Here is a 15,180-nt window from a genome sequence, read left to right as displayed (position 1 = left end):
AAGCATGTTGAATTATTTGCTACAGACAAGTTGGAGCTGATAGAAGTTCAAAATAAATAGTACATAATTATATTTGATCACCTTGGAAATAAGAATCAGGATTAGAGATTTTATCCACAGAAACGATGTTTAAAGGGGCCCTATTGTGATTTTTGGGGTTTTCCCTTTCCTGTAGTGCGTTAGGTTTTTGTGCATGTCAAAGACTAAAATCCCAAATATTACGAAAGAGGGAGGTTCTCTCCCAAATTCTTTATTAGACTCCTTTGTTTATTTCTGAGACAGTGACATCACTACGTAACACTCACACTTCTATTGGCTAGCACTCCAACACCTTGTACGTGATAGAATAAGGGGCGGGACATCTCTAAGTGATTGACAGGGCCAGCTGTGCTGCAGCACAGGCAGTATGAGAAAAATAAAGCACTTTTTGAACATGAAAGCATGTAAACATCTCGAAGTAGAGGAACAAAATACAAATACGAACCTGAAAATGAGCAGAATAGGGCCCCTTTAACCTGAAACATATATTAACCATAAGCACAATTACCCTCCCGTTCACCTGATATTTCATGTAATTTTGTCCTCGAGGTAATGCCGACTAGACCATCATTCTGAAGTCATTTAGGATGATGTTTTATGTGCTGATTCATAAGCCTTGGCTCCTGAATGTCCACATTTTAAGTTAAAATGTTCTCTGACGCCTCCTCTGGCAGCTCGTGCTCAAGTTAGTTTTTGTTGTGTGGTTTGACACCTTATTAGACTTGTTTTATGGTTTTTGTATAGTGCCAGTGCTGGTGGGGGGTAGATAACTCACCCTGGGGGGGGGTGTGTGTGTGCGTGCGTGCGTGCGTGCGTGCGTGCGTGCGTGTCTGTTTAGTGTTGCCACCGGCAGCAGGGGGACCAGGGGGTACTGTTTCAGCACACGGCCTATATTTAACTCAGCGAGGGGATTTTGTTCTTAAAGTCCCACTGGTTCATTCATCTTGCACTGACCAAAAATAATGAGGATTTCCCCAAATGCATAAGAATCTTTTCATGGCAACTTCGTCACCTAACTTCTTTTGTTAATTTCACTAACAACAAACTCCCAGACCCAGTGAGACCCACCCTCTCTAGCTGCTCCCCTCTCTAGCTCCACACCCCTCTTCTCGTTCCTCTCTCAGCCTATTTTTGTCCCGGGCTGTGTCAGATGGACTGCTCCCAACTTAGAATGACACAAACAGGCAGACCAACTCCTCCGGAATCAGGGTGGCTGAAAACTCCAAGGGGACTCTGAAATTCACTGAAAAAACAACCGTGGGGGCTACAAAGGGAAGAGCTGGAGGATATTACCAAGATGGAGGAGTGTGAGAGTCTGGACTCGGAGATGACCGAGCTGCAGGAGGTTCAGAGCGAAGCTTCAGAGGCCCTCAGCCAGGACGATGAAGACGAGGAGGAGGAACTGCGGAACAGGTGCTTTACACATCTTACAAGCTGAAATACCTCAATTGTCACTCACTTTATCTTAGTGTGAACTGGTGTCTTTTTTGCTGAGAGATCCTATCATCAAAAATATGGAATGAAGGCTATAAGAAACCACTTGTTTCTGGGCTTCTTAGCTCCAAAACATGTGTCAGTCTGAAGAGCGTATCAAAGTAAAACAAGGCAGCACTCATTTCATCTAACATTAAAATATCATCTGTTCCTCGGCTTTTACAGGGAGGTGTCTGGCATTGCAAACAGCTCTATTCTATCATTTGATATGATTCACCGTCCCATATTTTACATCTCATTTATCATGTTTCATACTGGCTGCTCTAGTTTTTCTTGTCATAAATAGTGGAGGACACTGATATGTTGGATGTATTTGGGAAGGCCAGGCATCTCTTCTCTAATATTACAGAAATGACGCTTTGGGACGTCACCTTTCTGTAACCCTGCAGGGGCTGAGCTGTATTGATAGCAGGAGCAACAGCTCAGAGCACATCTGATCATTTTTGTTCAGCTCGTCGCTCACATTTGGCAGCCTGGCACACAGCACATGGTTTTAATCCCGGAGATCTACACTTCTCAAGTCAACATTTTAAGGGTAGATTAGCGGGTGTTAATGCGTTTTCAGCTTAGTTGCCTCAGGTGCAAAAACTGAATTGGTGTTGGTTGTTTCCATGGTGGCACATCTTGTACAAATATGTTTTGCTTTGATTCATTGGTTTGTCCTCAGCTTGGGTTTCAAAAGCTGTGGCAACAGGATCTCCTCTTGCACACTGTTTAGTCATTCCCTTCCTCTTCCTGCACAAACACCTTGCTCTCTTTCTCTAACTATATACATTTCTCTGACTTCTAGTCTGCGAGAGGCTGTCCAGGACCAGTCTGTGAAGCCACAACTCCAGTGCCTGATGGTGGATCAATCGTTCTCTATGGTGACCGTTCAGAGCGAGGACAGCGGTATTGTTTGGGAGACGGCCTCTAGCCGCTGCTCTACGCCATGGGCCTCTGAGACCAGCTCCACCTCTGACGCCTACAGCATGGAGGGGCCTGGAGCCGCAGGAAAGATCACCATCGTCTTTGATGAGGAGAAAGTCATCCGCAGGAGGACGAGGTCCGGAGGAAGGAGCCGGCTCGGGGACAGGCTGAGCCGACCTGGTAGTTCAAGGTCGGCTTCAGTCCTGGGAGTGGAGCGACCTGAGATGGCGGGGGTGTCTCTTCCTAACATTAAAAAGGAGAAAAGCGAAACAGAGCCGGACTTGGAGGAAATCAAAAACAAAGATCAGCAGCTGTTTAGTTTGATTTCAGAGGGTTATGAGATTCTCAACATCAGAGTCCCCTCCAAACTTCCCACTGTGGATGAGGAAGAGAGCACAGAGTTGAAGGACAATTTGTCCTATTTGGACCAGACACCAATGATCAGGTCCCGAAACAACCATGACTGGACACAGAATCCAGCCCTGCAGGAGGAGGGGGAAGTACTGGATCCCCATGAGGTATGAGTTGATTTATCTTATTGATCTACATGTGTTTTATTATTAGGTATCTCAATCCAGCACTAACATGCATTTCGTTTTTGATTGCCTTTCTCTGCTATTCAAGTCAAATTCAATCATAAAATACTGTTTAAAACAATGAATTGTCCTCTATAGATTAACTTACTGACTGTGATCTTTTCTCAGCACTCAAAGCAAGACTCTTCTCAGCTGTCAGAGGACACAGAGCACAGACACGCACACACTCAGAAGGAGAGCACAGCGGACATAGATTACTTCGAGCCGTTCACCATGGTTGATGTGGCGGTTCCTGAGGAAGAAGATCCAGAGCAGCAGGAGGAGGAAGAACAGCCTGCAGCAAAGCCCAAAGTTGAGGAGCAAAAGGAGACAGCCACAGACAGCCTGTCTGCATCGGAGGACTCCTTTGACTTTGTTACAGATGTGGATATAGTTGGGGAACACCTGGATGAGGTCTTTTACGGAGAAGGAGCTCCTGCTGATGCGCTGCAGCGGAGCAATGAAGATGAGGCTGAGGGTAGGATGGGAATGAGACTAGAAAGCCAGAGATCTGTGAAGGAGAAAGGCTCTGTGTTGTTTGGGGGTGAAGACACCATCCTCACGCCCATTTTTATCTCCTCTGGACCCCCTAAGATCATCGACCAAATCCTGTTGGATGAGCCCACCGCCATGTCCTTCATGTACTCTGACCTTTACGAGGATGCTGTAGGCGAGAGGACAAGGAGCGACGAGGAACACTCTGAGGCAGAGAGCGTTTCATCAGAGAAGACCTACAGGAGACGCTTTTCAGATTCAGAGGAGGAAGGGTACCTGGAGAAGTTTACTTTGAAGGATGAAATTCCCTCGATGGAGGTTCAACCAGAGTCAGAGGAGGGTCAGAAGGAGGGTCAGAAGGAGGGTCAGAAGGAGGGTCAGAAGGAGGGAAGGGTTATATGGTCGCAGAGTAGGTTTGACATAACAGGATGTCTTACAAGAGTGGACAAAGAGGACGAGGAGGACAAGACAGAGGAACAACAGACACAGGAGGTTGTTGAAGATAAAAGTGAAGATTTACAATCAGCAACATTTGAAGAGAAAGGAGAAATAGTTGCAGTGGCAGGAAAGGAAGAGGAAATACAACTCTCTGCTGTGACTGAAGAGCAAGCTGTCAGAGAAGCTTCAGAGGAATTGATTCAGGATATTAAACTTGGAGATGATCAGATGGAGGACCAGGAGGTGAAACATGAGGTAAAAGAAGACCAGATCCAACCTACCGAGAGCCACACTGAAAAACCACTTCCTGAAACTCAACAGGTGGACAGTAAAGTAGAGAAAGCAAAGGAAAGCGAGGAACATGAGAGGGATTTGCCATCAGAAACAACTAGCATTGTTGAAGCCGAGCAGCCGCGTCAGACACAAGAAGTGGTAGAAGAAACAGCTCAGGTGGAGGTAGACGCTGCAGAGGAGACAGCTGCTGCAGCGCCTGTAGACAGTGAGGAGCCTCACATCATCCCTGAGCAGAGTTTGTCTGAGGAGAGTACTGAAACTAAGATGGCTGCTGCTAATGAGAAAGTAGAAACCGAGGCCATAGCAGAAGCTCCTGCCGAAGTAAAAGAACCTGAGACTGAAAGACAGGAAATGCACACCTCGGCTGAAACATCTATCGGTGGGAAACAAGAAGCAGCAGAAGGTGTTCCTGAGGACGTTGCACCTGTAGAGGTCCTCCTCACTGACTGTGATTCTGCAGTACATGCGTTGGTGGAGGTAACTGAAAAAGCAGTGGATGAAAAAGAGATCCAAACTCAAGTTCAGATTGATCTTCAGGAATTAACAAGTACTGAGACAAAAGACATTCAAACAGCAGCTCCTGAAGGGGAAGACAGCGCTCTAACAGATGAAACCGCAGTCAAGAGCCAGTCCCCGGAATTAATTATCGATATCGCTGAAGCTGATCAGGAGCCAGAGGTTAAAGCAGAGATTTCAAGTGAAGTAATAGAACCGGAGATGCCAGAAGAAGTCAAGATGGATTCACAGGAAACACAGCATGAGTCAATGCCTGACAGTGAGCTCGCACCTGAAGCCAACGATGAAGCCAACGCTGAGGTAACTGGGAGTGTTGCTCGGGAGAAGGTTCATGTAGATCATGAGTTTATCCTCCTTGTTCCCAAAGGACAAGTTGTAGAGGTGGACATCGAGTTCAGTCAGACATCAGAGAAGTCTACAAGTGATACAGTAACTCTTTCTGAACCTGACAGCACATGTGAACCAATAATTGCTCCTGAACCCACGGCAGTATGCCAAGAGACTTTTCAGGCTCCTAATGAAGAAACAATTCATCTGGAAGTCAAACCAGAAGTTGTAGATATAGAAACACTACCAAGAAACGAGTTAGATGCTAAGTACTCTCCTCCAGCAACTGCAGAGGGGCATCCCATAGAATCTGAACCCACCACAGTATGCCCAGAGACTCTTCAGGCTCCCAATGAAGAAACAACGGCAGAGCCTCAACTGGAAGTAGAACCAGAGGTTGCACAACAGGAACTGGCTCTTCCACAAAATGAGTTAGACACAAGGTCTTCCCTTCCAGCACCTGAAACCATCACAACATGCCCAGAGACCATTCAGGCACCAAACGAAGAAACAATGATCGAGCCTCAACTGGAAGTAGACCCAGAGTTTGCAGAGATAGAAACACTACCCAGAAAGGAGTTTGATGCTGGGTACTCTCCTCCAGCAACTGCAGAGGAGCATACCAACGAATCTGAACCCCTCACAACATGCCCAGAGACTCTTGACGCTCTCAATGAAGAAACAATGACGGAACTGAAAACAAACGTTGCACAGCCGGAAGACGTTCTACCCAGAAACGAGTTTGACACTACGCACTCTCCTCCAGCAACTACGGAGGAGGGCAACACAGAGGAGCAGAAGATGGAGTTGGACTTTATAGAAGACGAGGGTGTTGTTTCCACTCTGAGGAGCTTTACTCCCCAGGAGGATTTGTCTGAGCTACAGCCAGAGGAAAGACAGTCAGAAGCAGCAGATGTAGAACAAACGGTAGAAATGCCCACAGTGGAAGAGGCCCCAGAAACAAGGCCTGTTAAAGAGGATTTCATTCCAGAAATGGATCTGCACAAAGAGGATGTAGACCAAAAGATCGAACAAGATGTGGAAGTTGAAGAGGCTCAAGAGGACATTGTTGAGGAGCTTGGATATGAGATCATATCTAAACAGGATGTCAAAAAGATGCCCGAACCTGAGATACACAGAGATGTAGAGGAACCAAAACTGGAGTCTGGTCAGGAGAAAGAACAGAAGATGGAGATGGAGATGGAGATGGAGATGGAGGTGGAGATGGAGATGGAGATGGAGATGGAGGAGGCGGAGGAGAAAGTCCTTGATGTGTCCCCAGAAGAAGAGGTCATTGAAGCTGATTATGACATCATTGACGCAGAGGAGCAGAGTCAGGCCCAGCTGGCTGCAGAGCTGCAGGGGATGGACTGGTTCTGTCTGACCTGTGGCGGTCTGCTGGCAGAAGACGACTGCAGCTCGGGGGAACATCACGACCACGAAGTGACTGCTGTGGACAAGGCCTATGAGGAAATCAAGGTAATGTACTGTGTAAATGCCTGGGAGCATGTTTTATATTAAACAGCTCATATAACATACATTGTTTTATCACCTAATATGGATTTGAGCTGGTTACATGGTTCTAGAGTTTGCTACAGAAAAGTACGTCTGTGTGTGTGCAGTGACTAATACTAATATATCTGAGAGGGGTGTCAACAGTGTTTGCAAAAACTGTTATTGAAGCAAACATAATTGATGTATAACTTATGACCCTATTCATAAGTAGTAGTAAGTCAAATGTAGACCATCAATAACTATTAAAAGTATGCCGTAAGTCAAATGTATGACTTATTTATAATGCACAGTATTAGTAAAATGAAATATAACACACTAAACACTTCCCAAAGGATTGAGCAAAATAAAAACAAATATGTAAATGACTATAGTTCAACATTTTGGAGCAAAAATCGAACAAAATCTAGAAGAATTCCTTTGTCGATCCGAGTATATGTTTTTTTACTGTTCTGTTTGTGGCCTCAGAGATTTCCCAGCATCTCCCAGTTTCCGTTTTATTTACAAATGTTGCAGGCTGCTACCACTGAAACAACTCAGATGCAGTTCTGATGTCTGATGGCATACTGTTATTAAAGAGCAGCTCATCATCATATACTCCATCAGCATTATTACAACACAGGGTTATGATCATCGCACACTTTGCTGGCATTAGTTTGAGTCTCTGTAGAATAAAGTAATCCAAAGAGAGTGGGATATAACCTTTTATTAATGCTGGCAGACCTCACACTGCTATCAGGCTGCAGCCAAGCACATTGAACTGTCGTGATGTAATGCTCCACTTTAAAATGGGGAACGGTCCAGTGTGTCATAAAGCGGAGACTGATATGTGATCTGTTAACACACACACAGACAAACAAACACACTATTCTCCCTGACTATCCCTATGGGTCAGCAGGTCAGCACAGGGTCAGCCATTTGCTTTTTAATAGCAATCAACATTTTTTGGGTCTTTTACTAGCCATCGGTCCAGTTTTTAACCTGCAGGTTCATACCTTAAGCCATTTATTCACAGATACAATATATGTATATGTTTTCTATTGTTATTCTGTAATCAGTGAGGATACTTTAGAGAACAAGTATGACTTGACGATGTGCATTTGGTAAATAATCACAGCTTTTTGCATCTAAAGATTTAGGAAATTACCTGCAACACATTGAAGATGATCAAATGTCATTTCTAAATTATATTCTAGATGATATTTGAGACAAATATCAAAGCTTAGTTTGCAATTATGACCTCAGCACCAAGGTGTGCAGTCTATTCAGATTTTCCACAAAGGGAGAAACTTGATCAAAGTTTACCTAAACAATTTTGCCAATCTGTTTCCAGTCCAATCCTAAACTAATATGTGCAATGCTCGACTGCTATCACTCTTCAGACATGGATGTGTGCAAGTATGCTCAAACATTCTTCCTCACACATATAGACACACAAGTACACACCCACACACACACACACACACACACACACACACACACACACACACACACACACACACACACACACACACACACACACACACACACACACACACACACACACACACACACACACACACACACACACACACACACACACACACACACACACACACACACACACACACACACACCTGTCTTTGGACCCTTAGAGGAGTGGCTGTCAGCCTTTAATGTGAGCTGTCAGTGTTTGGGTGGGGATCGCACTGCTGTTTCTCCTAGAATATCCTTCCTTATTATTACAGTCTAAAAACAGAAAGCATCCATCTCCTGTTAACTTGGATTGTACAGATCCATTAGATTGCCTTAATACAATTCATAATTTCATACACTTAAGAATCAAGACTTAGTTTGTCATGAAATGTCACTTCTACAAACGTGCAATGAACATATTTTTCTTCACTGAATAGTTTAACATTGTTCAAGTTTCTTTCTGATAATATTCATTTGCACATATGTATATTTTCAGTAGTTAATCTGTACTGTAATAATGTTTTGTAGGGGCTTTTAATGGTGCAGGAGTACAGCAGAAGAATGAATACTAATACAAAAAATAGTCATAGTAAATATTGATAAACAATGAATAAATACAAGAATAATAACAAAACAACAAAAGCTATTTTAATTTAAACATGTAAATGAAAGTATTCTTTTGATTTGGAGTTGTGAACATGTCTATAATCCCAGCTGTATCTTGTTGTCAGACGCTTTGGGATATAAACATTACATCTTACCCTCACGTGTGTGTTTCATCAGGAGAAGCTGAGCGACTGGATCTCAGAGCTTCAGGGCAGGTCGGAGAACATCGAGGACCTGGTGTCTGAGCTCGAGCTGGCCTACAACTCTGTAGAGGTAAAACAAAGTTACTCCACATTTAATACTAAAATATGCAATACCTTTTTTGAATATTTAAGATAAGATAAGATGGACCTCTATTGATCCTTGTAGGGAAATTCAGGTGTTATAGCATCAACAGAATAAGAAAGAAAGATAGTACACAAGGATAATAATATTAATAAAAATAAAAATAATATAGAATAAGAATAAACATGTATGTACTGTATGAATGTACATATACAGATATGTAGGCTTGGTTAAATATATAAACATTTAAATGTGCAGGTACCAGTGCGGGTGCAATTATTATTAATATTTATTGCAGGTTATTTTTGATGGGTTACGGTTAACCCTGGTTGTGGAGCCTGATGGCTACAAGGCACAACATATTTTATTTGCCATTAGACAAATACATATAATACGTCATAATACATAGTATTTCATTTGTAAACATTTGTAAATATAATATCTCTGTTTTCCGCCCCTCTTTTCTCGACTAGGACCAGTTTGTGGAAAGCGAGGCCGCGATGCAGGCGCAGAATGAGGGGATGATGGCTCTGGTGATGGAGCAGTACAACAACATGTCTGTCAGCATGGAGGAGGAGAAGAAAGCCAAATTGGAGCAGCTTTACGACCAGATTGTGTCGTTCCAGGAGAGCATCGACTCGGCCAAGGCCACTCTGGAGACCACGGCCCGAGAGGCTGAGACTGACGCTCGGGTGAGTCCTGAAGCTGGTTGATCTGTGGTATCATTTTCAGCCAATGAAGGTTTTTGACATATCTGATAAAACCCTCTTTTATCTGTTTTCCCACCAGTCACCTGATGAAATTCATGCAAGGTAATGTGCTTTTTAGTGAATGGAGGATGAGCTAATGTGGCCTTTTATACCGTTAATACCAACATTTGACTAGAAAGTGATTAACAACACAATCTGCTGCTTGATCTGCAGTCAGAATTTCACTTTTGCTCTGCTCAGGATATACAAAAGATATGTTTTGTCACTGAGTTGTAGTTGTGGCTAAATGCTGTGGTTGTGTGGTCAGTCTCAAGGCAGCTCTGGACTCAGCCATGTCACTGGAGCTGGGTCCCAAGGGCCTGCTGGTGTTCGAGGATTACGCCAAGGGCAACACTTCCAGCTCAAACCTCGCACAGCGCAAAGGAATCCCAGGTTGGTCTGATGTAAACATATCTCTGCAGAAACATCTCACATATTTATTGTGCTTTTTTTTCATATATGTAGCAGTTGTGAATGTTGAGTTTCTGTGCTCCTCAGTGCCTCAGAGGCCCACGCTGCAGGCTCAGGAGCCGGGCTCAGCCTCCAGCACCAGCGTCACTGTCTACTGGAAGGTCAACCCTGGAGACATCATAGACTGCTTCCAGGTCTACTGCATGGAGGATCCACAAGGAGGTAAATACGTCCAGGATGGTATTTACACTTGAATATGCTGGCGGAAGTGCTCCCATCTTTTATGTATAACACCACCTACTGATGTACCATCTAAACTAATTAACAGACATTAAGTTCATGTATCATTTTCATTAAAATTCCAATTAATTCATACTTTTTGTTAATGGGAAAGTTCAGAAATATTTTCTGCTTATAGATATAAGGATTTTCTTAAGTAGCTAAGCCAGGTCATGATTTCTGGAAATATTTGTTTACGGCTTTGAGCACCATAAGCAAAGGCCCATCTACTGGAGTTCCATTATATTGTAGAGAAAGCAGACAATAGCCAGTATCTCTAACACTTACATCTCAGACAAAAAAAAATCAAGATGAATAAATTGCACAACACATAGATGGAACATACGTGTATTTCCTCTTTTGGTGTTTAACTCCCTCTATTTATTTAGAATAGGTCCATTTACACAAAACCTATGAAGTCTTACTGACTTTCTGATTTAATAAACACTGTGCATGTGTTGTGTCTGCAGCGGTGTCAGAGGAGTACCGTGTGACGGTGAAGGAGAGTTACTGTGTGCTGGAGGAGCTGGAGCCTGACAAGACCTACAAAGTGTGGGTGATGGCCGTCAACTACACAGGCTGCTCTCTGCCCAGCGAGAGACTCACCTTCAGAACCGGTCAGTACACACACTGAAGCTAAAAGTCACAACAACATTGCTCTTTTTTTTACTGGCATTGTGGGCAAGATACTCTATGACATTTCTGTTATATTTCTATATTGTTGGGGGTCCAGAAAGACTTTTAAAGGTTAAAGGTCAATGACATCTTGTTCTCTTTGTGGCAGCTCCATCAGTGCCAGTGATCGACACGGAGCGCTGCACTGTCATGTGGGACTCAGCCACGCTGCGATGGAGCTCAACAAATCTGACTCCAGAGCAGAGTTACACCCTGGAGTACTGTCGCCAGTATGAGCTGGAGGGAGAGGGGCTCAGGTGGGTGTACAGATAGGTTCATGTATATAAAGAGGTGGAAAAGACAGAAATGTGCAATAATACAATAAATGGAAAGTCGGTCAATTTGGTACGAAACATACTCATAAGAAACTATATCTGATATGAAAATGTAAGGACATGAATATAGTGCTTGCTGTAGTTATTTCTGACTTTCTGCTTATTATGCAACACCTGAAATTACCCGAAATCAATATCAATAAAGGCTTAAAGGTGGGGTAGGTAATTCACTTCAGAAACACTTTTTGTTATATTCCATGGAATGCTCTTAACATCCCGATAGCAATGAATATATTAAATTCTTTGACAATAAATACATTAAAAAAAATTCATCTGTGGAAGCCGTAGCGCTGTAAAAAGCACGACCAATCATCTAAGCCGGCCTGGCTAAAATAACTGGATGGCCTACCTGCCTGTCAGCCTTTCTCGTGCACAAACTTATCTCGTGCCCTCATTGGTCATGTGCGCGTTCGTGTGTGTTGGAGGAGGGGCTCTGTAAGAAAGTCGGAAGGAAGGGGCAGATTTTTTCCGGCTGCGTATTTTCAAATTCTAGCGCACTCGAGCTGGTTTCTCCATTCTTACCTACCCTAACTTTAACTAATCATTTTTTTTTACATTTTTCTTTTAATCTATGTTTGCATGTGTGTGTTGCAACTTAGGTCCATCTCAGCGATCAGAAGCTGTGAACAGAAGGTTCTCCTGCAGCCCAATGAGAATTATCTGTTTTACATCAAAGCTGTGAATGAGTCTGGAGCCAGCGAACAGAGCGAGGCGGCCCTCATTTCCAGCAAAGGTAACTAAACACACGCTTTAACTGTAAGTCTGTCTGGATGTAACATTACACAAATAGGAAAACAGAACATAATTCACTCATGATATTGTCTCTTACCTGTTTCTGTCTTCAGGGACGAGGTTCCACCTGCTGAAGGCCTCGGCTCACCCTGCTCTGGAGCTGTCAGTGGATCAGACCACTGTGCACTACTCTCAGGACGCACATGAAAACACACAATCTACAGACAAACAGTGAGTTTCAGCCGGCTTCGGCCACTCCAACAGGAGTTTACACATAATAGGTAAATGTGTAAGCTTTAGCATGGTTAGCACACATCTGGAAAACAAATGTATAACACAAACATCTTTATTTGAGTCGGTTTTTAAAAGATCTTAAGGAATCAGTTGCTACAACAATATGTTAAAGCCTTAATATCTTTAATGGTTGGCGACTTCTAAACTAGTAACTCTACTCTAATACTAATTAAAAATTGTACTGTTACTCCCATTTGCTAAACATCTCTATTTGTTGTATTGTACCTGTTGTATTATACCAATGCTAGGACTGATGTTATAAATATTTTAGAACCATAGTTTGGTATCCAGGGTTTGTAAAGTAAGTTTTGTAGGTAGAATGTCTAATATATTTACTTTTTTTTAAAACATGATAACAAACAACACTGTATATATTTTAAATACTATATGGTTAGTGTCTGGGCCCATATTCTCAAGCTTCAGAATGCTCATCATGGTGTCCCACGTATCTCTATTATGTTTTAGGATTGTTTCTGTTCTTTTTAATTGTTTTTGTATCAAATTGAAACTGAACTGAGAGTTTGTGTGTTTTCCAGGTGTCCATCCATCCTGGGAGAGCTGTTGCCGGCACACGGACATTACTACTGGGAGACCGTGGTGTCAGGGAGCACAGCTTACAGGATCGGAGTGGCAGACAGCACAGCCAATAGAAACAGCCCACTGGGAGAAAACAGCTTGTCATGGTGTTTGCAGTGTATCCCAACACCATCAGGGTATGCATAAAGAACTCCCTGACTGCCTTATATATTGCACTTCCCATCACTGTGTTGGTCTAGAACAGGGGTGTCCAAACTTTTTTCACAGAGGGCCCCATACAGAAAAATATATGAATGGCTGGGCCCCTCACTAGAGGTGAGGTATTTTGCCTCATATGCTAAGTTATAAGTTAGCAAAATCATCAAATGTAGGTAAATTAAGCTTGATACTTGAAAATGCTGTAAGAAACACAACAGCCTACATCACAGATCTCCATAGGGTTTCATTTATTTAGTGTGCAGCTCATGGCTTAAAACAGAAGCTTCAGATTGCTTCTAAAAAGATTTATTATGCAAATAAGTGATTGGGCTTTTTATATCAACTAAGATTAGTTTGAAAATGTTTCCAACTTTAATTGATTTAATTAATTTGAAAAGTGGGCACACATGAATACTTTGATATATATTTGTACATATATATTTGATTAGTACAATATATGACAAGCATAAGTTTAATTTGTGGGCCATATTTCATTATATTATTTTAATTAGCTGAGGGCCGTTTCAAAATGGGCCGCGGGCTGTAATTTGGACACCCCTGGTCTAAACCTCTTGTTCTTCCTTTCTCTCTCTGTCCAGCTGCAGTTATCAGCTGCTGCACAATGATGTCCAGTCCAGTGTGTTTGTGATGGAGATGCCTGAGCGGGTGGGCACTCTCCTGGATTACAAGCTTGGTCGTCTGTCTTTCTACAACGCTCAGAGTGGGCAGGTGTTGGGCTCTTTCTGCCAGCGCTTCCCCCAGCCGTGCCACCCTGCTCTGGGCCTGGAGGTGCCGGGCAGCCTGGAGGTCAGCATGGTGCAGGAGGTGCCGGAGTTTACCAAGGACAGCTAGCTCTCACTCTCTGAGGAGTTTACAGTTCATGTTGGACATCATTTGATTTGAAGGATCTCATCGTATAACAATTGAAATGAAACTGCAGATATGCAGGATGTAAAAGATGTGAAGACAGAGGACTAACTTGTTCCCATTCTTCTCCAATTATTGGTTTGTGTGTTTTTTTTTGTTTACCTCAACACACCGTCTCTGATAAACAGGAAACAAACCCAACATGTATCTATTTTTTAAGCAGAAGCTGTCTTGTAAAATCAGTGAAAATATGACAGTCTGGAAAACAACTCGATTGAAATTGAGTGCCTTGCATTTTTTTTCCACAGTTGAGTTTCTTCCTTTGTTTGGTCAATGGCATGTTTTGGATCATTTTGTAAATTTGACCATAATATTTGCTGATTTGATTTTTTTTTTTACTGTAAATGTTCTAGGATTGACTAATTTAAAGTTTTCATTCATCATTGAAGTGAAACACACATTGTACTCAAACAATAGTAAAGCCTTTGATTTTGGAGTTTATAGCTCCAAGAAACATACTGTGGCACTTTTGAACTGTATTTCATATTGTGAATTTGTGTAAATAACCTTTGTAAACAGATGTGACCTCTTCTATATTTTGTTATGTGAGACTGGTTGCAAGAGGAGATTCATTTTGTTTCTCTCTTTGACTTGATGTTAACATCTGAGCTGAATTAACATGTTTATTTTTCTATTTGCACAACTTGACTACTTGTTTGTTTTCAGCTCATAACACACACCTACCACCAGAGGGCCTAATCCTTCCATTATTGGCTGTGATATCGGCTCAAAATTAGTTCCTAACAACTCCTGCAAAATCTATCATGCACTTAATAGCCGTCCAGATTGATTTTGATGACTTACAGCTACTGTAGATGTGGGAGCCATACACCTCAGACAGGCTACATGGTTCTCCAGAGGACATGTCTTTTAACAATTATTACAAAACTATTTCTCCAGGCATTTTCCCTTAATTCCTGTGGAAACAGAGGAGGGGATTGAAAGGGAGAAAGGGATTGTGGTGTAAATACATAAAGACTGCCAGGGAACAGCTGATGGCTTCCATGTGATTTGTTGCACTGCTTTTTATAATTGTCAGCCTCATTTCACCGAGAATGGGACTGCTAACACTGCGTTGCGAAATATTTGTAGTTTAAC

General features: G+C 42.6%; 1 protein-coding gene across 1 annotated transcript; it reads left to right on the top strand.

Annotated features, from left to right (window-relative positions):
• The first annotated feature begins 1,278 nt into the window (after positions 1-1,278).
• Positions 1,279-14,978, top strand: cmya5 (cardiomyopathy associated 5). The gene is made up of 14 exons (XM_034122334.1): positions 1,279-1,452; positions 2,324-2,960; positions 3,147-6,566; positions 8,838-8,933; positions 9,419-9,637; positions 9,735-9,757; positions 9,963-10,087; positions 10,193-10,327; positions 10,855-11,001; positions 11,169-11,316; positions 11,994-12,127; positions 12,240-12,357; positions 12,957-13,133; positions 13,755-14,978. The coding sequence occupies exons 1-14, from the start codon at positions 1,337-1,339 to the stop codon at positions 14,005-14,007; spliced, it is 5,748 nt and encodes a 1,915-aa protein (XP_033978225.1). The 5' UTR covers positions 1,279-1,336; the 3' UTR covers positions 14,008-14,978.
• Positions 14,979-15,180: the final 202 nt, after the last annotated feature.

Source organism: Trematomus bernacchii, unplaced genomic scaffold, assembly GCF_902827165.1.
Source record: "Trematomus bernacchii unplaced genomic scaffold, fTreBer1.1, whole genome shotgun sequence".
Taxonomy (NCBI): domain Eukaryota; kingdom Metazoa; phylum Chordata; class Actinopteri; order Perciformes; family Nototheniidae; genus Trematomus; species Trematomus bernacchii.
This window is presented reverse-complemented; position numbering and strand designations above follow the sequence as displayed.

Excerpts from the sequence above, each read along its gene's own strand:
- cmya5 (XM_034122334.1), top strand. The coding sequence starts at position 1,337 with ATGGAGGAGTGTGAGAGTCTGGACTCGGAGATGACCGAGCTGCAGGAG. Across the intron at positions 6,567-8,837 it reads AGGCCTATGAGGAAATCAAG|GAGAAGCTGAGCGACTGGAT; the intron begins GTAATGTACTGT and ends GTGTTTCATCAG. Across the intron at positions 13,134-13,754 it reads TGTATCCCAACACCATCAGG|CTGCAGTTATCAGCTGCTGC; the intron begins GTATGCATAAAG and ends CTCTCTGTCCAG.